At 46.5% G+C, this 26329-nt stretch overlaps 1 protein-coding gene across 11 annotated transcripts in view; it reads left to right on the top strand.

The window, feature by feature from the left end:
- Nucleotides 1-26329, top strand: part of PCNT (pericentrin) — a 127777-nt gene that overhangs the window by 54614 nt on the left and 46834 nt on the right. For 10 of the 11 annotated variants that reach the window (XR_007149669.1, XM_047846854.1, XM_047846856.1 and 7 more), the window contains 7 exons: nt 9924-10061; nt 14783-14929; nt 17132-17283; nt 19871-20031; nt 20247-20479; nt 22150-22312; nt 22949-23161. Coding sequence is in view for 10 of the 11 variants with exons in the window: in XM_047846854.1 (XP_047702810.1) it covers nt 9924-10061; nt 14783-14929; nt 17132-17283; nt 19871-20031; nt 20247-20479; nt 22150-22312; nt 22949-23161 (1207 nt within the window). In the remaining variant the exon portion in view is untranslated. The remainder of the gene's footprint in view (nt 1-9923; nt 10062-14782; nt 14930-17131; nt 17284-19870; nt 20032-20246; nt 20480-22149; nt 22313-22948; nt 23162-26329) is intronic. The other variant, XM_047846853.1, reaches the window with a different exon arrangement.

Here is a 26329-nt window from a genome sequence, read left to right as displayed (position 1 = left end):
ACATCCAAGTTAGTTAGCATCTAGTGCAACGATGATTTCAGGAGTAGATTCCTTAATGCCCCTTACCCATTTCCATCCCCCTTCCCACAAACCCTCCAGCAACCCTCAGTTTGTTCTCCATATTTAAGAGCGTCTTATGTTTTTGTCCCCCTCCCCGTTTTTATATTATTTTTGTTCCCCTTCCCTTATGTTCTTCTGTTTTGTCTCTTAAAGTCCTCATATGAGTGAAGTCATATATTTGTCTTCTCCTGACTGACTAATTTCATTTAGCATAATACACTCTAGTTCCATCCACGTAGTTACAAATGGCAAGATTTCATTCTTTTTGATTGCCGAGTAATACTTCACTGTATCTATATGTAGATACATATATCTATAGATATCTATATATCTATCTATAGATATATATACATACCACATCTTCTTTATCCATTTATTCGTTGATGGACATTTGGGCCCTTTCCATACTTTGGCTATTATTGGTAGTGCTGTTATAAACATTGGGGTGCATGTGTCCCTTCAAAACAGCATACCTGTATCCTGTGGATAAATGCCTAGTAGTGCAATTGCTGGGTCGTAAGGTAGTTCTATTTTTAATTTTTTGAGGAACCTCCATACTGTTTTCCAGAGTGGCTGCACCAGCTTGCATTCCCACCAGTGGTGCAAAAGAGTTCCTCTTCCTCTGCATCCTTGCCAACATCTGTTGTTGCCTGAGTTGTTAGCCATTCTGACAGATGTGAGGTGGTATCTCCTTGTGGTTTTGATTTGCATTTCCCTGATGATGAGTGATGTTGAGCATTTTTTCATGTGTCGCTTGACCATCTGGATGTCTTTGGAGAAGTGTCTATTCATCTCTTTTGCCCATTTCCTCACTGGATTATTTGTTTTTTGGGTGTTGAGTTTGGTGAGTTCTTTATAGATTTTGGATACTAACCCTTTATCTGATATGTCGTTTGCAAATCTCTTCTCCCATTCTGCCTTTTAGTTTTGCTGATTGTTTCCTTTGCTGTGCAGAAGCTTTTTATTTTGATGAGGTCCCAGTAGTTCATTTTTGCTTTTGTTTCCCTTGCCTCTGGAGACATGTTGAGTAAGAAGTTGCTGCGGCAGAGGCCAAAGAGGTTTTTGCCTGCTTTCTCCTCGAGGATTTTGATGGCTTCCTGTCTTACATTGAGGTCTTTCATCCATTTTGAGTTTATTTTTGTGTCTGATGTAAGAAAGTCCAGGTTCATTTTTCTGCATGTCGCTCTCCAGTTTTCCCAGCACCACTTGCTGAAGACACTGTCTTTATTTCATTGGTTATTCTTTTCCTGCTTTGTCAAAGATTAGTTGGCCATACGTTTGTGGGTCCGTTTCTGGGTTCTCTATTCTGTTCCATTGATCTGAGTGTCTGTTCTTGTGCCATGAAACTGCATTTTAAACTATGACAAATTTGACTGTAAGGAGCATGTAGGATGTTTACTACCTTTAAGATGGGAACCATGTGGTGGGTGGAACAAGGTGCACGGGGTGGGTGGCATTGGGGTTGGGGTTTCTGATGGGGGGGTTGTGTGGTGGGCGACCAGAGGCACGTGGCGGGGGGGGGTCTTGTGGTAGGTGGATGGAGGCACGTGGCAGGTGCAGTGCTGGGTGATCACTGTCTCGGAAGTGGGGGCTGGCTGGAACCCTGCAGAGTCAGAGGCGCCTGCTGGAGGAGGGTAGGAGCTTGGCTGTGTGGTGGGCGCCAAGGTCTTGCTCCTGGAGCAGTGGCACCAGGCAGCCCCGTGGGAGCTCGGAGATACGCACGCAGCCAAGACGCAGAAGCAGCAGGCGGAGCAGCGGTGCCGCAGGAGGGGGTCTGGCTGCTGAGGGGCTCTCCAGCGCTGGGCCTCCCGGGGCTCCTGCCCTCTCCGAGTCTTCTCATCAGAGCGCTATGGTGGCGGGTGGGTGCTGGACACGCCTGGAGCCTGCACTCAGGGGTCAGCCGGTCCGGGAGAGCGCGTCCGAGTGCTCCCAGTACGGTCCAGTACGGTCCAGCAGCAGTCACCTGTGTGAGGCCTCCCCTGTAGTCTCTCTTCTGCATATAGGTTCCCGCCCTGTGCATCCCAGGCTACTCAGTGTGACCTGGGGACACGGCTCCACACAGGTGCCTGCCATAGGTGTCCTCTGACCCCGTGTCCCGTCGTCCTGTCCGTTGTCTGTTTCTGCAGACGTGCCAGGTGTGCCGTCCTCTGAACTTGTCTTCACACTCTCACCTTTCAGCCAGATCACCTCCACAACAGGCGCTTCCCCGCCTGCCCAGTGCGGGACGCCCCCCTTTCCTTCAGGACTTCTAGCCCCGTGCCCTGCAAAGCCCACAGAGGGCTGAGCGTGAGGGGTAGTTGTGCCTGTCCTGTTCTCTTGCTTCCCAGGGCCGGGCGCAGTGGGGCCTGCAGGGAACTTGCCGAGTAGGGGTCTGACGGCAGCGGGCCAGCCCCCGCTCATCCCCCAGACGTCTTCAGGTGCCCTTTTTAAGAGGTACCGGTGGCCCTGCCGCACCGTGTTGGTGTGACTTCCGAGGTCAGGGTGAGGAGGAGGGATGTCAGGACCCACCTGGGGTGTGTCTGGGGGACCGTGTGCTTGGAGGGCAGGACCCTGGCCTTGTAGGCAGCGGCATAGGCATCTGACAGCTGGACAAAAGAGGCGTTGGAGGTGATTGTACTACCTCAGACAGGAGTTGACAAGGCCCTTGGGAAGCGTAGGGATGGGAGGGCACCGAGGGCGGGCTCGGGGCCCCTCTGAGGGCGGTGCTCCGGGACAGCGAGGGGTTCCTGATGTCTCCCGGGCTGTGCTGGGGTGAGATTGACTGTGGCGTCTATGAGGGTGGTGGGGAGGCTGTGGCGCCTGGGGGATGACGAGGAGGCGTCTGGGTCTGGACTCTCAGGAGGTGGCGGTGGCTGGGGAGGAAGCAACCTCACGACAGGGAGATGGAGGACCTCACGTGCATGTCCGCCTGTGTCCACACGGAACACACTTGCTGTGGCAGGTGCTCCCGGGAGTCGGTGTACGCTCTGGATTCGTTTTCAGATTTTTGAAACTTTGTTAGAACATCCACAAGCAGTATGTCAAGTTGTGTCATTGTTCTTTTGAAGAAGCAGTTGGAATTCTCTTCAGCAGGTGAGGCGCCACGGATAAGACCGTGCAGGCTGGGACCCAGCCAGGGTCCTTGTGGCTTGCCGCGGGGCTCACGTCCCCCAGTTCCCTTTGCATGGAAGCAGGCTGGCATCTGTGGACGCTGGCTGTACGCCCTGATGCCCTTCTGCTCCATGTTCTTAGATTTGAAATACTGTGTCTCCCGTGTCTTCGGGTCTTTCTGGGGGAGAGAGAGTACGAGTCTACATGCATAGTGCTTCCTAGATAACTGATGTGTTTTGTGAAGTGCTACATCGAGATTTATAGAGATTATAAGATTTTGTGAGTACTGTTTCTTTGGGGCTTTTCTTTGTTTTTACAAGGTTTATTTGAGAGAGAGCGCATGTGTGTGAGTGGATTGGGGGAGGGCAGTGAGAAAGAGAGAGAATCCCAAGCAGGCTCCATGCTGTCAGCACAGACAAAAAAAAGCTGTGGGGCTTTTTAAAAAAGGAGATGCTACTATTACTCTTTTCTAATCGTGAAATAAGGCCCTGGTGTTCCCCTGTGTCCCCTAGATTAATAGTCAGTGCTTTTAGTTGTATGTATACTGATCAGCTGATTTGTGAAATTAGTATTTAAACCATTTCCTCAATGAAAGTTTCCAGAATGAGCATTACAGGAGATTGCAAAAATAAAGGGAAGTGTAAAAATGAGATTTATCCCCATTTGTTTGGTTGAAAAGTCTGGGAATTGGCATTTTTGTTGAGATTTGCTTCATGGACTTTTAAGTTGCCTTGAATCTGGCCACTTGGGGTGGGTTTCCCACATTGGAAAGAATGAGAAGACACAGGAGGAATCCACACACAGGAGCCTGTGCCCTCAGGACGGCTTAGACACAGTAAGCCCCCAGCCGGGACCGAGATGCAGCTGCTCACCGATTAGTTCGCAGGAATGGCCTCCTCATACTGTCCTCTTCCTCAGATTTCAGTAAAAGAGGATGAAGCCTCTTCAGTGGCCCCTCAGCCCCCTCTGTGTCCCCGTAACCCTCTCAGTATCTTCTCTATGCCCCATTAACCCTCTCAGGGTCCCCTCAGTGTCCCCCCAGCCCCAGCCCTCAGTGCAGCGCTGAGGGGTCATCACAGAGGGGTCGAGTGGCCACCGGAAGGTGCCTCGCCACAGGGAGGGTGAGCAGTTGTCCTGTCGGCTCCTTCAGTGCTCACAGTCGTTCTTGGTGACAGAGGGGTGCCGACAGGTTCCACGTGCCCGGCCCCAGGAGAGTCTTGGGAGAAGGACGCTGGAGACAGCCCTCTGCGAGGTGGACACGCCTTCCCATGTTTTGAGAGGCTAGAGTGCCCCGCTGCTGTTTGTAGACCGGGATCCAGGCAGCGCATCTGGGGGTGAGTTAGTGATCCCCAGGTGACTGGTCTTCCCTCTTCGCTCCCGAAGCACTGCCCTGCGACCTGCTGAGGATGTCTGTTGACAGGATCAGGTACTGACTCACAGCCCTTCCCCCAGAGACTGTCTGATTGCTGATTTGTTCCTCCTGCCCATTTGTTACCTGTTGGTGACGCACAGAGCCACACACTTCCTGAAACCGAGTGTCATTTATGTACCTTGGCTTAGCAGTTTTGTGTTTCTGTATTGACTACTGTCCAAATGCTCCTACGGCATTTTTTTTTTTTTTAATTTATGTCCAAGTTAGTTAGCAAATAGTGCAATGATTTCAGTAGAATCCAGTGCTTCATCCCCTACATATAACACCCAGTGCTCATCCAACAAGTGTCCTCCTCAATGCCCCTTGTCCATTTAGCTCCCCCCCCCACCCAATACCCCTCTAGCAACCCTCAGTTTGTTCTTTTGTTCTTTGTATTTAAGAGTCTCATACGTTTGGCTCCCTCCCTGTTTTTACATTATTTTTGCTTCCCTTCCCTTATGTTCATCTGTTTTGTATCTTAAATTCCACATATGAGTGAAGTCATATGGTATTTGTCCTTCTCTGACTAATTTCACTTAGCATAATACCCTCTCGTTCCATCCACATTGTTGCAAATGGCAAGATTTCATTCTTTTTGATTGCTGAGTAATCTTCCTCTGTGTGTGTGTGTGTGTGTGTGTGTGTGTGTGTGTGTGTGTGTACCACATCTTCTTCTTTACCCATTGATCAGTCGATGGACATTTGGGCTTTTTCCATACTTTGGCTATTGTCAATGGTGCTGCTATAAACATTGGGGTGCATGTGCCCCTTCAAAATACCACTCCTGTATCCTTTGGATAAATACCTAGTAATACAGTAGCTAGGTCGTAGGGTAGTTCTATCTTTAATTTTTTGAGGAACCTCCGTACTGTTTTCCAGAGTGGCTGCACCAGTTTACATTCCTACCAGCAGTGCTAAAGGGTTCCCCTTTCTCCACATCCTCGCCAACATCTGTTGTTGCCCGAGTTGTTCATTTTAGCCATTCTGACTGGTGTGAGGTGGTATCTCATTGTGGTTTTGATTTGTATTTCCCTGATGATGGGTGATGTGGAGCATTTTTTCATGTGTCTGTTAGCCATCTGGATGTCTTCTTTGGAAAGTGTCTATTCATGTCTTTTGCCCATTTCTTCACTGGACCATTTGTTTTTTGGGTGTTGAGTTTAATAAGTTCTTTATAGATTTTTGGATACTAATCCTTTATCTGAAACGTCATTTGCAAATATCCTCTCCCATTCTGTTGGGTGCCTTTTAGTTTTGCTGATTGAGTTTCCTTAGTTGTGCAGATGCTTTTTATTTTGATGAGGTCCCAGAAGTTCATTTTTTCTTTTATTTCCCTTGCCTCACAGAACATGTTGAGTAAGAAGTTGCTGTGGCCAAAGTCAAAGAGGTTGTTGCCTTTTTTCTCCTCTAGGATTTTGATGGCTTCGTGTCTTACATTTTAGGTCTTTCATGCAATTTGCGTTTATTTTTGCATATGATGTAAGAAAGTGGTCCAGGTTCATTCTTCTGCATGTCGCTGTCCAGTTTTTCCAACATCATTTGCTTGAAGAGACTGTCTTTATTCCATTGGATACTCTTTCCTACTTTGTCAAGGATTACCCGGCCATATGTTTGTGTGTCCATTTCTGTTTTCTCTCTTATGTTCCATTGATCAGTGTCTGTTTCTGTGCCAGTACCATATTGTCTTAATGATTACAGCTTCGTAATACATCTGGAAGTCTGGAATTGTGATGCCTCCAGCTTTGTTTTTCTTTTTCAGGATTGCTTTGGCTATTTGAGGACTTTTCTGTTTCCATACACATTTTAGGATTGTTTGTTCTAGCTCTGTGAAGAATGCTGCTATTATTTTGATAGGGATTGCATCATTGCATTGAACATGTAGATTGCTTTGGGTAGTACTGACAATTTAACAATATTTGTTCTTCCAGTCCATGAGCATGGAATGCTTTTCCGTTTTTTGGTGTCTTCTTCAGTTTCTTTCATGAGCTTTCTATAGTTTTCAATGTATAGATTTTTCACCTCTTTGGCTAGGCTTATTCCTGGGTATTTTATGGGTTTTGGTAGAATCGTAAATGGGATTGATTCCTTGATTTCTCTTTCTGCTGCTTCATTATTGGTGTATAGAAATGCAACCAATTATTGTGCATTGATTTTATTTAAAAAAAAATTTTTTTTTCAACGTTTATTTATTTTTGGGACAGAGAGAGACAGAGCATGAACGGGGGAGGGGCAGAGAGAGAGGGAGACACAGAATCGGAAACAGGCTCCAGGCTCCGAGCCATCAGCCCAGAGCCTGACGCGGGGCGCGAACTCACGGACCGCGAGATCGTGACCTGGCTGAAGTCGGACACTCAACCGACTGCGCCACCCAGGCGCCCCAATGTGCATTGATTTTATATCCTGCGACTTGCCTGAATTCATGGATCAGTTCTAGCATTTTTTTTGGTAGAATCTTTTGGGTTTTCTAGATAGAATATCATGTCGTCTGTGAAGACTGAAATCTTGACTTCCTCCTTGCCAATTTGGATGCCTTTTATTTCTTTGTGTTGTCTGATTGCTGAGGCTAGGACTGCCAGCACTATGTTGAATAAGCTCCTGCAGCATTTTGGAAGTGTTTTTCTAGTTGTGGTACAAGAAAGTCATTGTTCAAGTAAGTTATCTCTTTGCTGCTAAGAAGGTGAACATTAGATAATTTTTTAAGTGACCTTTTTTGTCTAGCTGGTTTCACAGAAAGCACTTAGATTTCTGGGAGGTGGGAGGCTGTTTGCAGCCTTATTTTAACTTTTACTGGAGAAAATTTCAACATATACAGAAGTAGAATAGTTCATTGAACCCCTGTATCTGGCTGCCCGGTGGGGTACGTGCCAGTCTTAGTGTGGCAGTGCTCCCTACCCCCAATTCTTTTGAAGCAAATCTCAGGTATCGTGTGTTTTCATCTGTAAATACTTCATCATCTGTTTCTGCCACGTAACGTTTTTCTCCTCCCAAAAGAACTTAACCATAATCCATTCTAACTTAGAAAATTAAAAATGATTCATTAATATCACCATATATCCAGCCCAGGTTCTAGTCTCTTCCTGTGTGTGTTCAAATCAGGATCCACACGGGGCTTCGTTTGCACGAGATCTGTTTTTATTGCTTCCTGTGATGTTAGTCTCCCCCCTATTCCTGTAAGCATGTCAGCATCTCTACACACATGATCAGATTCAGGTTCATGTCTTGGTGTGGGGGAGACTTGTGGCTGGTTGCATGTTCCTCCTGTGGCCTTCCCTCAGGATTCACCCCACAAGCAGATGCACATAAAGCCTTGCTGGACATTTCCTGGGATGCCAGGGTCATTGTGCCCAAATTAGCAGGGACACGCTGTTCTTCCTTTGTCAGGCGTTAGTTAATCTGGGCCACAAATATCTTTGCACCTGTTTGAAAAGCAGGCTCACTTACCAAAAGAGTTATTTCACATGGGCTTGTGAGCTAATTGACTTACTTCACTTGGAGTGAAGTGAATCACTTGGAGTGGTTACTTCACTTTGGAGTTGGCTTGTGAGAAAAGTTCTCTGGAAACGTAAGCTTGTTTCCCTTTTCTTAGAGATGTACATCCCGTAAAGAAATGTCCCTTGTGTTCATATCACTAAGCAGAGTTCTGGAATGCAGAAGTAAACTGTAGTATGGCCAGTATCAATTGCTCAAGCCAATTTCTTTCTTTCTTTCTCTTTCTTTCTTTCTTTCTTTCTTTCTTTCTGTCTTTCTTTCTGTCTTTCTTTCTTTCTTTCTTTCTTTCCATTAAAAAAATATTCATATAATAATTTTTGAAAATAGTACGAGGTCAGGTTAGGTATAGTTTGAATGTCTTTAATTCATTATCAGTTGAATTTATTTTTATTACTGTATTGGTATTCTTTGTGCAGTATTACTTATTTTTTTCCTTCTCCAGGTATACCTATTTTCTTCTCTTAATGATTAAAATATAGATATATGTATGTATATATATGATATTTTCCCTAGAATTCTCTAGGGAAATTTCTCAATTTTAGAAAAATTTGAGAATAAACTTTTAAAAACATCATTTTCTTATATTGACCTTACTATTTAGAATATGGAAAATTAAATGGAGCTTTACTCAAGGCTGGAAATAGAAGTAATTATCTGTAAGGAGGTCTTATGGATGGGGGGGTAGGGGTTGTGTGAATCAAGGGAGACCTGACATTGAGCCTCTCCAGTCAGGTCAAGGAAGTGGCCTGAGGATCATACTGCCAGACATGCACAGCCATCCCAGAGGTACTGGGCCTTTGAGGTCCAATGGCAGCCTGCTGTCCTGCAGCCTTTCCTGAGAGCACACCCTCGAAACTGCCTTACCTGACTCCCGAGTGTCTGTTTCCTGGTGGCCCTGCTGCTGCATGATGCTCTCATGTTTTGCCTTTGCCTCTGTTAGGGTGCATTTTGCAAGTTCCCACTCCAGGCCTGGGTGTGCACTGGGCAGGACAGGCATGAAGTGGCCCTACTGCCCCTTGCAGGTGGAAAGTTAAGAGCTATTTCCTCCCGCCCGCAGTGCACGCTGCAGGTGCTGAGAGGGAAGCACCCTAATGCTGTGCCAGGGCCCTAGGGCCCAAAGAACTGATCTGTCATTCCCTTTCCAGCTTGATAGTTAATCAGGGTTTATCACGTGTTTGGGGGATTTTCTTTTTCTTGAGTGTTGATGTTTTATTTTTCCCAGTGTCCTTCACAATGGGTACAAGTATTTCCTTAGGTCTGTTTTTTGGGGAAAAGGGAGTATGGCTTCTGTCCCTTGGCCTTGGCCCTGCTGGTCTGTGGTGCCTGTTGGCATTCAGGGTTTTTCCCTGTATTCACCAACACTTTGTGGTTGACGCTCGGGGAATTAGCATTCCTGGTGAAACCCAGTTACTCTCAGGGCTGCAGCTAGCCTCCTTTCTGCTGGGAGTGGTCTGGGTCAACCCTGACCTTCCCTAGAAGGAGAAGTGTGGTAGACATGTGGTAATTCAAGTACTTTGGAAACTTTGCAAAGTGTGATAACTTGGAAATTACCTTTAATCCTTCCTTTTTAAAGATTTTGGAGTTAAATTTATTTCAGGAGAGCAAGTTTATAAAAATGATATGTTAATTCAGAAATGGTCTCTATAACTTGAAAGTATAATTTTAGTGTTGTACCACGCATGCCCCGTTTTCGTCACTATCATAATTAAGGTGAGAATCCAGCCCTACAGCGTGGGTTGAAGTTTTCTATAAGCTGGAGCGTGACTCCCATGTGTCATCACATTGAACATACGCGGAACGGTAGTGATCTCCAGTATTGACAAGTGTCTGTGCACGAAGAGCTCGGTGCTAACTCTTTTCCTCCTCGTTCAAGCAGAGCACCCTGATTCCTGTGGAGGTTGAGGCCCAGGGCCCAGCTCTTCGGGCCGAGCTGCACGAAGAGGAGGAGAAGCGGCAGTTGTCAAAGAGCCAGTCGGAAGTGGTACTGGAGCAGCAGATCCCGCAGCTGAAGGTATGGGGCTAAGGATGATTTGTGTTACTGCTGTTCTTCCCCATCTACAGAGTGAGTAAAATGTTATTCTAAATTAATGGTGATATGCGAAGTTAAAACATAAAATGTTTTCATTGTCTTAGAAACAGATTTTTGTAGGCAATCTTTTTCACTCATTTTTCTATTTATTATTATTTTTTAAATATGTTGGCTAACATACGGTGTATATAGTGCGCTCTTGGTATTGGGGGTAGATTCTTGTCATTCACGGCTTACATATGACCCAGTGCTCATCGAGCCAGTGCCCTCTGCAGTGTCCATCACCCATTTTCCCCTCTCCCTGTCCCCCCATCAACCCTCAGTTTGTTCTCTGTACTCAAGAGTCTCTTGTGGTTTGCCTCCCTCTCTGTCTGAAGCTGTTTTTCCCCTTCCCTTCCCCCATGGTCTTCTGTTAAGTTTCTCAACTCCCACATATGAGTGAAAACATGGTATTTGTCTTTCTTTGCCTGACTTATTTCATTTAGCATAATACCGTCCAGTTCCATCCACATTGTTACAAATGGCAGGATTTCATTCTTCTTCATTGCCAAGTAGTATCCCATTGTATATATAATCTTCTTTATCCACTCGTCAGTTGATGGACATTTGGGCTCTTTCTATAGTTTGGATATTGTTGATAGTGCTGCTATAAACATTGGGGTGCATGTGCCCCTTCAAATCAGCACTCCTGTATCCTTTGGATATATCCCTACTAGTGCTATTGCTGGGTCATAGGGTAGTTGTATTTTTAATTTTTTGAGGAACCTCCACACTGTTTTCCAGAGTGGCTGCACCAGTTTGCATTCCCACCAGCAGTGCAAGAGGGTTCCCGGTTTTCCATCCTTTTTCTATTTAATTTGGGTGGTTAGCATACCTTTCCCGCTAAGAGTTGCCATCAAATATTTTAAATTTGAGAACGTTTGAGTCTTACTGCCTTGCCTCAGTGACTCAGCAGCAGCCACATCAAGGCTTTTCTTGCTTTAAGGAGACTGTTCTCATGGAAGAATGTGCAGGATGTCTCAACACTCAGTGCCTTCTCTTACAACGACTTATTTTTTATTTTTTATATGTGTGTATTTTTTTTTATTTTAGAGGGAGAGAGAGAGAGAGGGAGCATGAGTGGGGGAGGGAAACAGAGGGAGAGAGAACCTGAAGCAGGGCTCTGATGCAGGGCTCAGTCCCACGACTGTAAGATTATGACCTGAGCCAAAATCAAGACTCAAACGCTCAACCAACTGAGCCACCCAGGAGCCCCAATATGATTTGTTTTTAATGTTTATTTTTAAAAGAGAGAGGGAGACCGAGCACACGCGGGGGAGGGGCAGAGAAAGGGGGAGACACAGAATCTGAAGCAGGCTCCAGGCTCTGAGCTTGTCAGCACAGAGCTGACTGAGCCACCTAGGCACCCCAAGATGATTTTTAATGTAGCTTTACTTTGTTGTTTCTTTTAACAACAGCTTTATTTTATATACCATAAAAATTACTCTTTTAAGTATATACGTTTTAGTGATTTTTAGTGTATTCACCAAGTTGTGCAACTATTGTTGTCATCTACTTCCAGAACATTTGCATCACCTCAAAAAGACACCCCGCTCCCCCCAGCCTTAGCTGCCTCTCCCCTCCTCCAGCCCCTGGTAACCACTGAACTTCCTGTTTCTGGACATTTTATAGAAATGGAATCATACAGTCTGTGCCCTTTTGCGTTTGGTTGCTTTCACTTAGCACAGTGTTCTCTAGGTTTAGAGATGTAGCAGGTATTATTACTTGCTGTTTGCTCCTTGTTTATCTTGTATCTCTCTTGTTTTTCTGATTTTATGTTACTGCCTTCTTTTCATTTTAATTTCCTTGATGTTTATTTTCTATATATTTTGGGTTATTTTCTTAGGTGCCTGCCCTGGGGATTACAGTAATAAACACCTTATAACAGCATAGTTCAGATTAATACCATCTTGATTTTGATAGTTTACAAGTCTCTTCTGTGTAGCTTCATCCCCTTCTCTGTCCTATGTGCTACTACTGTCATGCAAAGTACACTTCCATACAATTTATGCTCACTGATTTATTCAGTTTCTTATAAATCAGATAGGAGAAAAAAGAATTATAAAAACTATGTTTACTTTGTCTTTCAGTTTACTTGTGAACCTTTACCAGTGTTCTTTATTTCTTCATGTGGATTCGAATGAACGTCTGGTGTCCCTTCACTCTAGCCTGAAGGACACCCTTTTGTATTTCCTCAGGGCAGGCCTGTTAGGATGACTTCTCTTAGTTTGTATTTATCCGTGAATGTTTTAATTTCTCCCTCATTTTGGAAAGATCATTTCCTAGATACGGAATTCTTGGTTAAGTCTTTCTTTTGTCACTTTGACTATATTATCTTATTGCCTTTTGGCCTCTGGAGGATGGTTTCTCTCCTGCTGCTTTCAAGGATCTTTTTCTTAGTCTTTCACAGTTTAATTGGGATGGGCCTTGGTGTGGATCTCTTTGAGTTTATCCTACCTGGGGTAATTGTGCTTTTTGTGTTTGTAGATTAATGTTTTTTCATCAGAGTTTTGAAGTTTTGGGCCTTATATCTTCAAGTAGTCTTTCTACTCTGTTCCCTTTCTCCTTTCCTCTGCAACTCTCGTTACGTATATGTTGGTCTTTGAGGGTGTCCCAGTATGTCTGTGAACCTCTACTTATTTTTCTTAAAAAAAATTTTTTTTTTAATATTTATTTTTGAGAGAGAGAGAGAGAGAGCAAGTGGGGAATGGGCAGAGAGAGAGGGAGACACAGAATCTGAAGCAGGTTCCAGGCTCTGAGCTGTCAGCACAGAGCCTGATGCAGGGCTCAAACTCACAAACTGTGAGATCCTGACCTGAACCGAAGTCAGATACTCAACCAACTGAGCCACCCAGGTGCCCCTCTACTTATTTTTCTTCTTCTTCTTTTTCTTTTTTTTTTCTTTTTGGTTCCCAGACTAAATAATTTGAACTGTCTTCATATTTGCTGATTCTTCTGCCCATTCAAATCTACTGTTGAGCCTCTCTAGTGAATTTGAAGGGCTCTGGTTGGGGCATGCTTTGAGTGCTGTGGCGGGCAGTTTACTCTGCCTTAGCTTTCGTTTTGTGTTTGTGCAAGGTCAACAAGGAGTGAGCTCTTAGAGCTTTCTCGGGTTTCTCTGGACAGGTACACAGCCCTGTACTTGCTCCTGCCTTCTAAATTCCTAGGAATATGTTGGACTTTTTCAAAGCTCCCTCTTGACATCTCATTCTCTTCAGACATCTCATTTCCTCTTAAAAGTGTTTCCTTTCAAGTTGTTTTGTCTACCTCTTACTGGCTCAGACTGTTACCAGTTTATCGGTTTCAGGTTATTGTGATGTTAAACAGTTGCTGCTATTTGATTTTGACTAATGGCTTGGGGATAGCATTGTTGACAGACAGCTCTGTGAGATCATCTCTGAGAATAGAGCCTTTCATTTTCATTTTTATTTATTTTTTTAATGTTTATTTAGTTTTGAGAAAGAGAGAGAGAGCGCACATGCGCACGCAAGCTAGGAAGGGACAGAGGGAGGAGTTCAGACGATCTGAAGAAACAGGTTCTGTGCTGACAGCAGCGACCCTGATGCCAGGCTCAAACTCACAAACCACGAGATCACGACCTGAGCTGAATGAAGTCAAACACTCAACTGACTGAGCCACCCTGGTGCTCCAAGAATGGAGCTTTTTAGTAAGCTGCAAGACAGGTTAATTAGTGACAGTTGGAGAGGTGGTGCTTTTGGAGATCCAAACACGTGTGTGTTCCCCCCGACTCTTAGGACTGTTGGGCTGTTTTCAGGGCTATGCCTGAGGTAGGAGTGTTGGGGTTAGGGCAGATTTAAATACCTCTCAGCGCTTGTTGTTTTGATGGAAACTCAGACTTTGTTTTCAGTGAACACTCTTTGGATTGTTACAAGTCTTTCTTAATTTCCAGAACTCTGAAAAGTCGATTTTGACAGGTTTTGCCTGTATTCCCTGTGCTTTTATGGAGGAACACATTTTTTGGAGGTCCTTATTCTATTATTCTGGAAGTGCTACCTCTGTAGTTTTTTTTTTAAAGCTTATTTAATTAATATACTTTAATTTTTTTTAATGTTTTTATTTATTTTTGAAGGAGAGAGAGACAGAGGATGGAGGAGGAGCGGAGAGAGAGGGAGACACAGAATTCAAAGCAGGCTCCAGGCTCTAAGCTGTCAGCACAGAGCCCGATGCTGGGCTCGAACTCACAAACTGCGAGATCATTACCTGAGCTGAAGTCGGACGCTTAACCGACTGAGTCACCCAGGCGCCCCTTTAATTAATGTACTTTAATTAATTAGGTGAACTTTATTAAAAACAATTTTTATTTTTAGGAAGAAATAGGGTTTATCTTTGAAAACCAAAGGAACTTAGGTTTCTAAATACCTTGGAGTTTGATGGCCATGATACCCTGGTGATGGGTAATTTCTTAATGTGGCCATTTGGGAAGGGTAGCAAGCTGTGTTTTTCATGTTCTGTATGAGACGCACATTTGAGTGCATGTTCTCTGTGAGTGGTGGCTTTGTTCCTTCTGATCACTGCTCTTGGCATAATATGGACTCAATAAACATTTGTTGAATGAACTATATTTTAGCAAACATAGAAGTGGAACTGGCATAATTTTAGAGTTTAATGGCATTTTTGTTGTTAATGATGTACTTTTTGTACAGGGTGAATTCGAAAGTGAAAAGGAAATTGCTTTACATGAACAAGAGAAGATACATAGACTTGAGTGCGAGCAAGTGCAGTCTCTGTACCAAAAAGAGAAAGAGTCTTTGTTTCTGCAGCTTCAGGAGAAGAATAACCAAATTCTGCAGGTATGTAAAATGTGTCTTTTCTTTGTTATTGTGTGTGTGTGGGGGGGGGGGGGGGGGGGGTAAAATATAACATAACATATATATATATATGTTATATATATATACACAATTATATATATAATATATATGTAATTTATATATATATAAAATATAACATAACATAACATAAAGTTTCCCATTTTAATCATTTTTAAGTGTCCAATTCAGTGGCATTAACAGTGTTCACCGTGTTGTGCAGCTTTCACCACTATCCATTTCTAGAACTGTTCATCAACCCAAGAAGAAACTCTATGCCCAGTAAACACTACCTCCCCATTTCCCCTCCCTCCAGTCCCTGGCACCCACCCTTCTACTTTCTGCCTGTATGAATTTGACCACTTTTGGGACCTCATATAAGTGAGCTCATACAATATTTACCCTCTTGTGTCTGGTTTATTTCACTTAGCATAATGTCTGTGGAGTCCATCCAAGTTGCAGCGCGTGTCAGTTTCATGGTTTTTTATGGCTGATAATGTTCCATTATATATAGATATCACATTTTGTGTATCTCTTCACAGATTTATCTGTTGATGGACTTTTTTTTTTTAATGTTTATTTTTGAGAGACCGAGCATGAGTGGGGGAGGGGCAGAGAGCAAGGGAGACACAGAATCGAAGCAGGCTCTGGGCTCTGAGCGGTCAGCGCAGAGCCTGACTTGGGGCTTGAACCCACTAACTGTGAGATCACAACCTGAGCCGAAGTCGGCTGCTTAACTGACTGAGCCATCCAGGCGCCCTTATCTGTGGATGGACTTCTTGATGGTTGTTTCTGCCTTTTGGCTATTAGGAATACTTTCACAGTGAACATTGGTGTGGAGGTATCTTTTAGTCCCTGCTTTCCATTTTGGGGTTTATGTGTCTAGCAACAGGATTGCCGGGTCATGCATAAATCTGTATCTAAGTTCTTGAGGAACTGCTAGACTGCTTTCCACAGCAGCTATGCCACCTTACATTTCTTTCAGCAGCATACAGGATTCTAATTTCTCCACATCCTCGCCAATACTTATTTCCCATCTCTTTTTTCTTCTTATAATTGCCATCATAATGAATAATGAGGTGGTATTTCACTGAGGTTTTGGTTTGCATTTCCCTGATGATTAGTGATGTTGAGCACCTTTTTATGAGCTTATTGGCCATTTGTATGTCTTTGAAGAAATGTCCATTCAAGGTCTTTGACATTTTGAATTGGATTTATTTTGTTGTTGTTGAGTTGGTTATTTTTTTTTTATATATATAAGAATAAATGTGTATACAGGGCACCTGGGTGGCTCAGTCGGTTAAGCATCTGACTTCGGCTCAGGTCATGATCTCATAGTTCATGGTTTCTAGTCCCACGTCAGGCTCTGTGCTGACAGCTCAGAGCCTGGAGCCTGTTTCGGATTCTGTGTCTCCCTCTCACTCTGCCCCTCCCCAGCTCATGCTCTGTCTCTGTCTCAAAAATAAATAAACATTAAAAAAATTTTTTTTTAAAGCATAAATGTGTATTTATACTATTTTTTTTTTAATGTTTATTTTAGAGAGGGAGAGAGAGAGAGACAGAGCACGAGCAGGGGAGGGGCAGAGAGAGGGAGATACAGAGTCCAAAGCAGGCTCTGTCAGCACAGAGCCCTATGCGGGGCTCAATTTCACGAACTGTGAGATCATGACCTGAGCCAAAGTCAGACGCTTAACTGACTGAGCCACCCAGGTGCCCCTCATGCATTTTAAATGAAAACTTGGGATGGTGTATATAAAGTGACCCCTCTATGACCAGACTGCTTGACTCTCTAAGCCTCTGGCCTCCTTGTGAGAATAACCCCTGGTGAATTTGCCCCTTGTCTCTTGTGTCTGGGGCAGCCTAGGATGTTCATGTATTCTGTTTTTGTAGGCAATGAATATTGGGGGGGAGGGGCAGTCATATTAGTAATTTTCAACTTTAATCGCCATCATATTTTGCCATATTTTTGTTAACAGGGATGATGTATGTTTCTTACAGAAATTTATTCTTAACTAAATTGTTTTATTATTTTTTTAATTACTTAAAAAAAAATTTAAGTAGGCTCCACGCCCAGTGTAGGGCTCGAACTCATGACCCTGACATCAAGAGTTGCATGCTCTACCAACTGAGCAAGCCAAGTGCCCCTAAATTGTTGTAAATAAAGCTTTAACAATTTTTCCTGAACAGCTGGAAGACCAAATTTTATCCTTAAGACGTGAGGTAGAAGAGTGCCATTCGGAACTGGAGAAGCTACAGCAAAGGCATGAAAGGGAAAACCAGGAAGGCACGAATCTCATTTCGATGCTGAAGTCTGACATTGACCTGTCTGACCGTGAAAGGTCAGTCACATGCTCCTCTCTGTTGCTGCTTCCCCAGTGCCTTCTCCACTAGTGGGATGGGACCCTGTGCCACATTATTCTTCTCCAGAAAAGTACTGAGTAACATAACAGACACCTGTATACCCACCATCTCACTTTGCCAAATCTTCACATTTTTGCCAGATTATAAAATGGGATGTTATAATGAGGCATTAACCTTAGAATTTAACTGCCAAATATCTTACCAGCAAAAGTAGGTTTATTCCGGAATAACAGAGAATTGGAGCCAGTAAGCCAGTGCGACCTAGGTAGGGCAACACCACAGGCAAGTCTGGAGAATGGAGCAGAGGAGGCTCTTATAGAGGAAAGGGGATTGGGGCTTTCCTCAACAGAAAGTCCATTGGAGTAAACTGGGAGCCGGGAAGTTTAGTGGCTTCTCATTGGCAGGCTGTGACTGTCTCTCCCATTGACTGAGCTGTGACGGTCTCCCATTGGCTGAGCTGTGACGGTCTCCCATTGGCTGAGCTGTGGCAATCTCTCATTGGCAGAACTGGGACTTTCTCATTGCCTGGGCTGTTGCCTGGACAGGTAGAAACCTTCCTTCCTCCAGCTGGGATAGTGAAGTAGTATCCTGGCAAGATGTCCCTCTTCCTGATAGGTCTGCAGTTGATAGGGCACCAGAGTTCCCCCTGCTGGCCCCCTGACTCCACTCTAAACGAGTTTTTCTATTAATTTTCACACTTAACCCCTTTTGATCAAGATCTTTCCTTGAATGCATTGCTGATCAAGAGTCAGGTTTTTCACGTTTAGTGGTTTTGTCCCTCAGTGCCGGGAAGGACCTTTCTTGGTTGTCCTGTCCTATGTCAGGAAAGGCTGGCTGTGGGGCTGGAGGTGACTAGAGTGCTGAAATTCGTCATAGTTTTCTTCTTTTTCCCCCAATGTCCTGGCTCTTTGCAATAGCAGAAAGTAGATGGTTTTTGGTTTCGTTTAGGGGCCATCACTTGCAAGATTTGAAAGTTGAGGATTTCAGCAGTCTTTTAGGTGATTCATGTAGGATATGAGTAGCTGGTTTGCCATAGTAACTAAATCTGGGCAGTTTCCCATTCCATCCTGGTCCTTTTAACTAAAAGAGATAGATCCCAGTTCACCCTGTTAGAAAAAAACATATAGAGTTGAATATTACCCAGGTGGATTCAACATAAAGAAAAACCAGCAGAATAGTCTCAAATGACAATTTGGAGTCCATTGTAGTAGTGATGAACAGGTTCGTCAGGCTTTTGTGTGCAAGCCTCAATTTTGTTCCAATCAGTAGGCTTAGAAAAAGCTATTGTAATTGCTCAGTGATTTCCAGTGAATTTTCTAGCATTCTGACAGAAGTTTAAGGGCTTGATTCTCTACATCCCCTTCAGGATCCCCTTCGGGATCCCCTTCTAGATTTCCTTTCCTTTGGGCTAGTTTCATCCAGCATTTGGCCTGGCCCTCACCAGTAGGCATGTGGACAAATTGATGTAAATGTGAGAAACCAGGTTGGTTTCTATGCAAATAACTATGCTAAATAAACCTGGGGGGGATCCTTGGTTCCTTTAGGGAACTCCTTAACCATGGCTCACAGTTTGGCCTTAGACCAGAGAACGTAAGAAGCCTGAGGTTTATTTAGATTCTCAGAAGACTTAACTTGAGAGAGGCAGCTTTTAATAGGTTCAGGAGAGGAGAGAGTGGAAAGAGGTTCAGAGGAAAAGGGAAGTTTGGCAGAGACAACAGAGGAAAACGGCACTGGGAGCAGGGTCCCAGCACTAGGTGGCCGCCACATGTCTGCAGAGGAGATTGGGGGCGGGGGGGGGGGGGGGCAGGTAAAGAGGCCTCAGAAGCCATTCTTACTTTTTTCAATTGTTTGCATCATTTTAGAAGTAATATTTTGCAAAGAGGCAAACTTAGAATCCTGAAAACATCTGGAAGCCTTGATATACCTTTTAAAATAGCCATCCCATTCAGTTTTTTTTTTTTTTTCCTTTTGTTAGGGAGCCATGGCTTTCTAATTCAGTTTTGAGGAAAACAAGCTTAGGGAGATCAAAACTTCCTCGTAATGGCCATCGAAGTTCTAAATTACTTCTGGTTAAGTCAGTTCACTTAGTTATAAATGCACATGTGGAGGGACCATCGTTTTTTTAGCATAAAACCAGCTAGAGTCCTGGTAGGGAGGGTACCCCGAAGCATTTTGATGGCTGGGATCTCTAGTCTTAGAGGGTTTTCTCTAGAGCAAAGAGACCAATTCCTCAACAGCACAGTTTCAACAGGAACAGCCCACTCCGGAAGGAATCAGACCCAAGGCCAGCACAGTTCCATTGCAAACAGTCTGATCCCAAACAGGAGTGGGACCCAGTGCCTACACATTTCCAGCGGACACGGTTCGCATAGGAACGGTCCGGTTCCAAGAGGGAGTTGGACTGAAGGCCAGCACAGTTTAAGCTGAAACCTTTCTTTGTCCTGCTAGGCTGGTAAAATGCAGTACCCAAGTGCACGGTACCTTTTTCTGCTGCCTCCTGGGCTGTGTCCCTCTTGTCTGAGTCAGTCAGGATCAGGGTCATGGCCTACTATGTGCTTCGTTCAGGAGAGCTCTCCGAGACACTCTGCGGAGGCTGCTCGGGTTGTTCGGAGAAACGCTGAAGGCCGCCGTCACCCTGAAGAGCCGGATCAGTGAGCGCGTGGGGCTGTGTCTGGAGGACGAGAGCCCGCGTGAAGTGCGGCCCAGTGGCCAGGGCCCATCTGCAGGTGAGCACTAGGACGGCCCTGTGCCCGCGGACCCCGGGCCGGGGTGCATAGCACCATCCTCCTCCTCCCCGCTGGGGCAGGGCTGGACGAGCTCCCTACGCCCGAGACGGGTATTGTCTCTGGGACCCGGGTGTGCTCGCCCTTCCGCAGCGCTGGTCCTGCGGGCTCGCTGGCCACATGGTGCATGCAGGTGTCTGTGTTTCCTCACTTCGCAGTACCGGTGCTCGAGGAGACGTGGCCTGAAGCAGCCCTGCTGGAGCTGGACAGAACTTTGCCTGAATGTGCAGAGGTGTCTTCAGAGGCTGAAATTAGCAGTCACGTCTGTGAAAGCTTTTTCATGAGCCCAGAAAATTCACTGGAGTGTGAGCAGCCAATTAGGAGGATTTACCGGAGCCTTGGCCTGGCAGTGGACGGCCTCCTGGAGCTGGCTCTGGACTCCACCAGGCAGGTGAGACATGGCCCTGTGCACCATCCGTCTGAACAGGTCTGTGACCCTGATTTAACTCCTGTTAGTGTTCCTTGTTTTTTGAGAAGGACAACAGGTCGAACAAGTGGGTGGATGGAATGGTTTGATGATCTACAGTTGATGGGGGAGGGTCCTGCAGCCCCCAGGTGCTCTGCCGGGCACCGTACATGCAGGGCTAGAAGGAACATTGTCACTCTTTCCGGTGGATCCGGCTTCTCGGGTTCACACCCCCTCTGGGCGTTGGGGGACAGAAACTCCATTTTGGGTGCGACCCACCTTCCCCACATGTCTTTTTGATCTTCTGTCAGTACCAACCATACTCTGCTCTGTGTCTTCACTGAGTGGGAGTCTTTTCTGAGCCAGAATTTCTGAGGCTGTGGGACCGCCGTGCACAGAGAAGAGCTGAGCGTCTGGTAGATCATGCGGTTGGGCCTCTCGCTTCCACTCTGCTTTTATCTCCTGCACCGTTTTAGTTTCGGGATTGTCACTAGAAAAGGGAATTGTTTGTGTGAATCTTTTAGAGCATTTTAGACAATTAGGAAAGACATTAAATATGAATGCATGAGAAGCAGTATAGCAATCGTTCCCCCATTCAGCCCAATTAGAAACTAAACATTTTTAGCCAAGACATTGCCATTCACATCCTAGAAATACTTAAGCAAGTTTTCCCTACTTGGTGAGAGTGTGAGAAGAGGCAGCTTAGGGCTGTTTTCAAGGGAAAACCAGTCGATTCCCTCAGAGGCTGGTCTGGGGGTGCAGTGAATATGAGGGAGGCCCAGGCTAGGTGCCCAGGTGTCTGTTGGCACAGCTGAGCACAGGTATTTGGATCCAGAGGTTAGTGTGGGCCCTCCAGGCTGGAGCTGGCCTGGGAGCCTCAGAGGGCACAGGAGGGCATGTCTGCCAGGGGAGGAAGGGGAGATGGGGACCCAGGGCTGAGTCATGAGTGGGTGGCATCCAGGGAGGCCCAGAGGGACGTCAGGGAGGGAGGATGGGTCTGCAGGTGGTGAAGACGTGTCAGATCTTCCCACTGTGGTGACCAGCCCAAGGAGAACTTCCTCCCAGCCTGCCCACCCCAGGCCTCCCCATCTCCTCCTCCACCTGTGGAGCACCAAGTGGTCATTCCTGCCCAGGTTCTAGGCTCTCGATGGACAGTTTTGTGATCTTTGAATATACATTCTCCTTAGCTTTATTGTACAGACATGTGGTATCAGTAGTTCACGAACATGTGAATTTTCTATGTAGTATTGTATGTGTCTATGTGCAGAATTTTTCCTTCTTTTTTTTTTTTTAAGTTTATTTTGAGAGAGAGAGAGGAGGGGAGAGGTAGAGAGAGAGGGAGAGAGAGAATCCTGCAGGCTCTGTGCTATCTGTGCAGAGTGTGACATGGGGCTCAATCCCAGCAACCTGTGAGATCATGACCTGAGCTGGGTTCAAGAGGCAGATGCTTAACCCACTGAGCCACCCAGGCGCCCCTGGAATTTTACTTTATTGAAAATTGTTGAATGAGTAGGTTTCTTTAATAATTGACCTAATATTGAATGCCAAAATGGTTTCTTCCGCAATATTTGTATTCTACTTCTACACAAGTGGAATTCTGTTGACGTTAGCTTTATATTGAAGTGCAATTCTGGTTTTCAAATGTGTTTTAACAGCTGGAGGAAGCACGTCAGATTCATTCTCGTTTTGAGAAAGAATTTAGCTGTAAGAACGAGGAAACAGCGCAGGTCGTTAGGAAGCACCAGGAGTTACTGGAGCGCCTGGACGAGGAGAACGCGGCCCGGACGCGGCTGACGCTGGAGCTGCACCAGGCGCGGGGTGAGCGCCGGCTGCGGGCGGGGAGGGTCTGCAGGGGCGCGCCGGCCAGAGACACGTGGGACGGGGAAGCATTAACGGAAGCGTTCAAAGCAAAACGTAAAGCTAAAATAAGACAGATGGCGTGAGGCCTCGGGGACTTTGCTCACAAAAGCCGTTGCACGCGCAGGCTCTTCGCGGGAGCCAGGGCTGTGGCAGCGGGTGGGGCCCAGGTGGGGTGGCTCTTCTCTCCGCACTTAACCTCTGCCGCATCCCAGGCTCACAGCCTCGGAGCGCTGCCTTACGTGGCGAGAAGGGAACATCGGTCCTGCCCCAAGAGGTGACGTTTGTGACCCCCGTGTTTATGGTGTCCGGTGCTTACGTGCTAGACACTCGGCATGAGGGGTGTGCGCAGGCGTGTGGTGGGGGTGTCTTGTACATGGCTGCTCTCGGGCTGTCACCTTGTCCGGTGACTCCTGCACGTGCTGGGTGCGCTGGCCTGGTGCCATCCATCTGGGAACAGGACCCCCGGGCGTGACCACTCCGCTCTCATATCCCACGGCTGACATCTCGCTGGGGCTGGGATGCCCATGTCCGGCCCGTCTGCTCCTTTTGCTTCTCCAGCAAGCCCTTGGCAACGGGTCTCTCCCGTCTCCTCAGGTCTCATCGAAGGGTTCAAGGTGGAGCAGGCCAGCTTGCAAGAGGCACTGGGCCAGAAGGAGACAGCCGAGCAGGGCCTCGCCATTGAGCTGGAGAGCCTGAGACGGCAGCTGGAGCGGGCGACCCAGCAGCAGGCAGAGCTGAGGGAGGAGAACTCTGTCCTGTGGACCCAAAAGGAGGCCTTGGCCGCAGAAGCAGGAGAGAGAGAAGATGGTAAGAAGTGCTGGTTCCGCGGCCGGAGATGGGAGCTGCAGAGGGTGGGAGCAGGGGCCGCTCTCACTCACCAAGGGCCTTGGAAAGAAGGCAGGGGCCCTGATCAGGGTGGCTGGTGCGGCATCCTCCGCGTCGCTGCTCCGTTAGAGAGGCGGCTGGCCCTGGTGGCCCCTCGAGTTCTTACGCCAGTGTGAGGCCAGAATTGGCCTCTGGCAAACAGGAGGCCACTGAAATGTCACCAGCCTGTTTGAGATAAATAGCCATGGCAGTGGGAAAACACGGGCCACTTAAAATTTTTACTTAAGATTTTAAAAAAAGCGCCTAACGTTAATCTTCAATAGGGAAACGTAGTTTTAACAAAAGTTCATTGTGATTTCAGATTATTAGAGGTTTTATGTTTTAAACATTTAACACGTGAACAGTCAAAACGGAAGGCGTCCAGGTCATTGAGGCCATAGGCGGCGGTGTCCTCAGGAGCAGACGTGTAAGAATCAGCTCCGTGTGGGTTCAGCCTTCCCCAGAACCATGTGTCTCACACCCTCGCCCACCAGGGACTCCCAGTGTCCCTGTGCCTCCTGTGCCACCGGCCCATCTCTGGGTTTGTGGCTTTCAGACAGCTTATGGGCGCACAAGTCTGCTTTGTGGTACAGCCTTGACCAATTCAGGAGACTCTTTACTCTTCCCCAATTTTTGTTTGTTTCAAATTTTTATTTAAGCTCTAGTTAACATAAATGGTAAAATAGGTCTCAGGAGTAGAATTCAGTGATTCATCACTTACGTGTGACACCCAGTGCTCATCCCAGCGAGTGCCCCCCTGGCCCACCTCTCACCCACCCACCTGCCTCCATCAAGCCTCAGTTTGTTCTCTGTTGTTAAGAGTCTCTTGGGGTTTGTTGCCCTTTCTTCTCTTTTTCCCTCTGTTCCCCTATGTTCATCTGTTTTGTTTCTTATATTCCTCATATCAGTGAAATCATATGGTATTTGTCTTTCTCTGACAGATGTATTTCGCTTAGCATAACGCACTCTACTTCTATCCACGTGGGTGCAAATGGCGAGATTTCATTCCTTTTTGATTGCCAAGTAATATTCCATCATATATACACACCACATCTTCTGTATCCATTCATCTGTTGATGGACATTTGGACTCTTTCTATAGTGTAGCTGTTGTTGATAGTGCTGCTATAACCATCAGGTCTTTTGTTTTTTTCTTTTTTCTTTTTTTTTTTTTTAAGTAGGCTTCATGCCCAGTATGCAGCCCAGCATGGGGCTTGAACTCACGACCGTGAGATCAAGACCTGAGCTGAGATCACGAGTCGGGTGCTTAACCGACTGAGCCATCCAGGCACCCCTAAACATCGGGTCTTTTCCCCAATTTTTAATTCTTTTTGATTTCCTTCATTAATAAACAATCAGCTTTTGGGATTACTAATCATTGCCACTTTCTTTGTCCTCCACTTAATTGGTTTTGGGCCTTGTCTTACTTCTTCTTTGTCCTGTGCGCCCTCCTGGGTAGGTGCTGGGCTTGTGTCTGCCAAGGCTCACGTGCTGCTGAGGTGTGGGTCTGGTGGGCCTGTGGCTTCTTTGGGCAGAGCGAGTTGTGAGTGGCCTTGGCTTCCACCCACGTGGGATGTTTCAGAAGGTCTGTGTGTAATCATTCCAGACCTCATCTTCTTGCTTGACTTGCTATTGGTGACATCAATCTGCTTATATGTACCTGTCCCTTTTCTGACTTTTGATGTAAATTTTTGACATTGAAACCTTAATCTGGCTTTGTCTTATCTCTTATATGTCATTTTCACCCTTTATTTTCAATCTCTTTACACCTTTAATTGTGTCTTGTGGATCTCCTACTAATGACTTCTGCAGAGCTAATCTGGGATGTCTTGTGTGCGCTGTGCCCACAGCCGCGGGGTCCACCTCTGCTCCTCTGGTGCTTGTCACCACACTTCCCATGTCTCTCTGGGTGGAAGGGACCTACCTCTGCTGGTTGTGAAGCTGTGCATCCGGTTCTTCTGTGTTTGCTCCTTCCTCATTCAGGCCGGTGTCCTGTGTCCCCTAACACTGACCTGTCCTGGTCTCTCCTGGTTCTGTCCCTGCGCCTGGCCGTGCTGTTCTCAGGCAAGGCTCCATTCACATGTGGGAGGATGTGTGCAAGTGGGCAGGTGTGTGAGCAAGCATGTGAGTGTGGGTGTGCACCTGTGAGCATGTGTGAGCATGAGTGTGGGTCTGAGGACTTGTCAGTTATTATTTTTTTAAACACGTTTTCTTCTGTCTTGGAACTTCTCATGGGCTGCGCTTCCCAGTGGGACAGACCTTCCTAGTGCAGGGCCCCTTCCACCCGTTCTCAGGTGTTACTGCCCCGGCCTGCGTGTATGTGGGGCGGCTAGGCCCATGCCCCATCCATCAAGATCGAGCTTACCACCGTGAGCATGGTGGTAAGCTCTAGGGTGTTGGGACTTCAGGGCCGGGGCCTGTGGGAGACACAGACAAGTGGGACCAGCTGAGTGACCATGTAGCCCTGTGCTGGGGGACAGCCTTGTCCTCGCTGCCTGAGGCCTGAGCGGCCCTGCCTCCGTGAGGTCCATCCCCAGACGCTCTGCCACACCTGGGCCTGGCCCTTCCCACACGTCTTCCGGCACCTCTGTGTCTCTGGTTACCCCCTCAGACAGGCCTGGCCTCCTGTATTCGGCCACAGCTTCCAGAGCCCCGGTGCTCGTTGGCAGAAGAGCGGGGCCAGTCTCTGCTCCTTCCCTTTGTCACCAGTGAAGTGTACTTCCTGTGCAGCTGGGGTCATCTTACATCATCAGCCCCGCTCCCACTCGCATGTCTTACTGTGACCTCTGGTCCTTCCATTCACCCAGCTGCAGGATCCTGTGCTTCTGTGTGGGGACTCACGCATGTGTCAGTTGTGTGAAATGCTGCCCACCAGCACAACACAACACCTCCTGACCTTCTCTGACTGTGGGCTCCCCCAGGTGTGGCCCAGGGTGTGGCCACTTGGTCCTGATTCTGCTTTGGGTCCTCGTGAATGTTGACCAGCTTTCCAAGAGTTCTTGGAGGTCCTGGTGCCATGTGGCGAAATTCAGCTCTGCCTCACCTCTTGGCGTGGTGTCTTGTGGGTGTGAGGGGTGTCTCGTGGCTGCTTTCAGGGCGATGCCATCTGTCC

Source organism: Prionailurus viverrinus, unplaced genomic scaffold (assembly GCF_022837055.1).
Source record: "Prionailurus viverrinus isolate Anna unplaced genomic scaffold, UM_Priviv_1.0 scaffold_42, whole genome shotgun sequence".
NCBI classification, from domain to species: Eukaryota; Metazoa; Chordata; class Mammalia; order Carnivora; family Felidae; genus Prionailurus; species Prionailurus viverrinus.
This window is presented reverse-complemented; position numbering and strand designations above follow the sequence as displayed.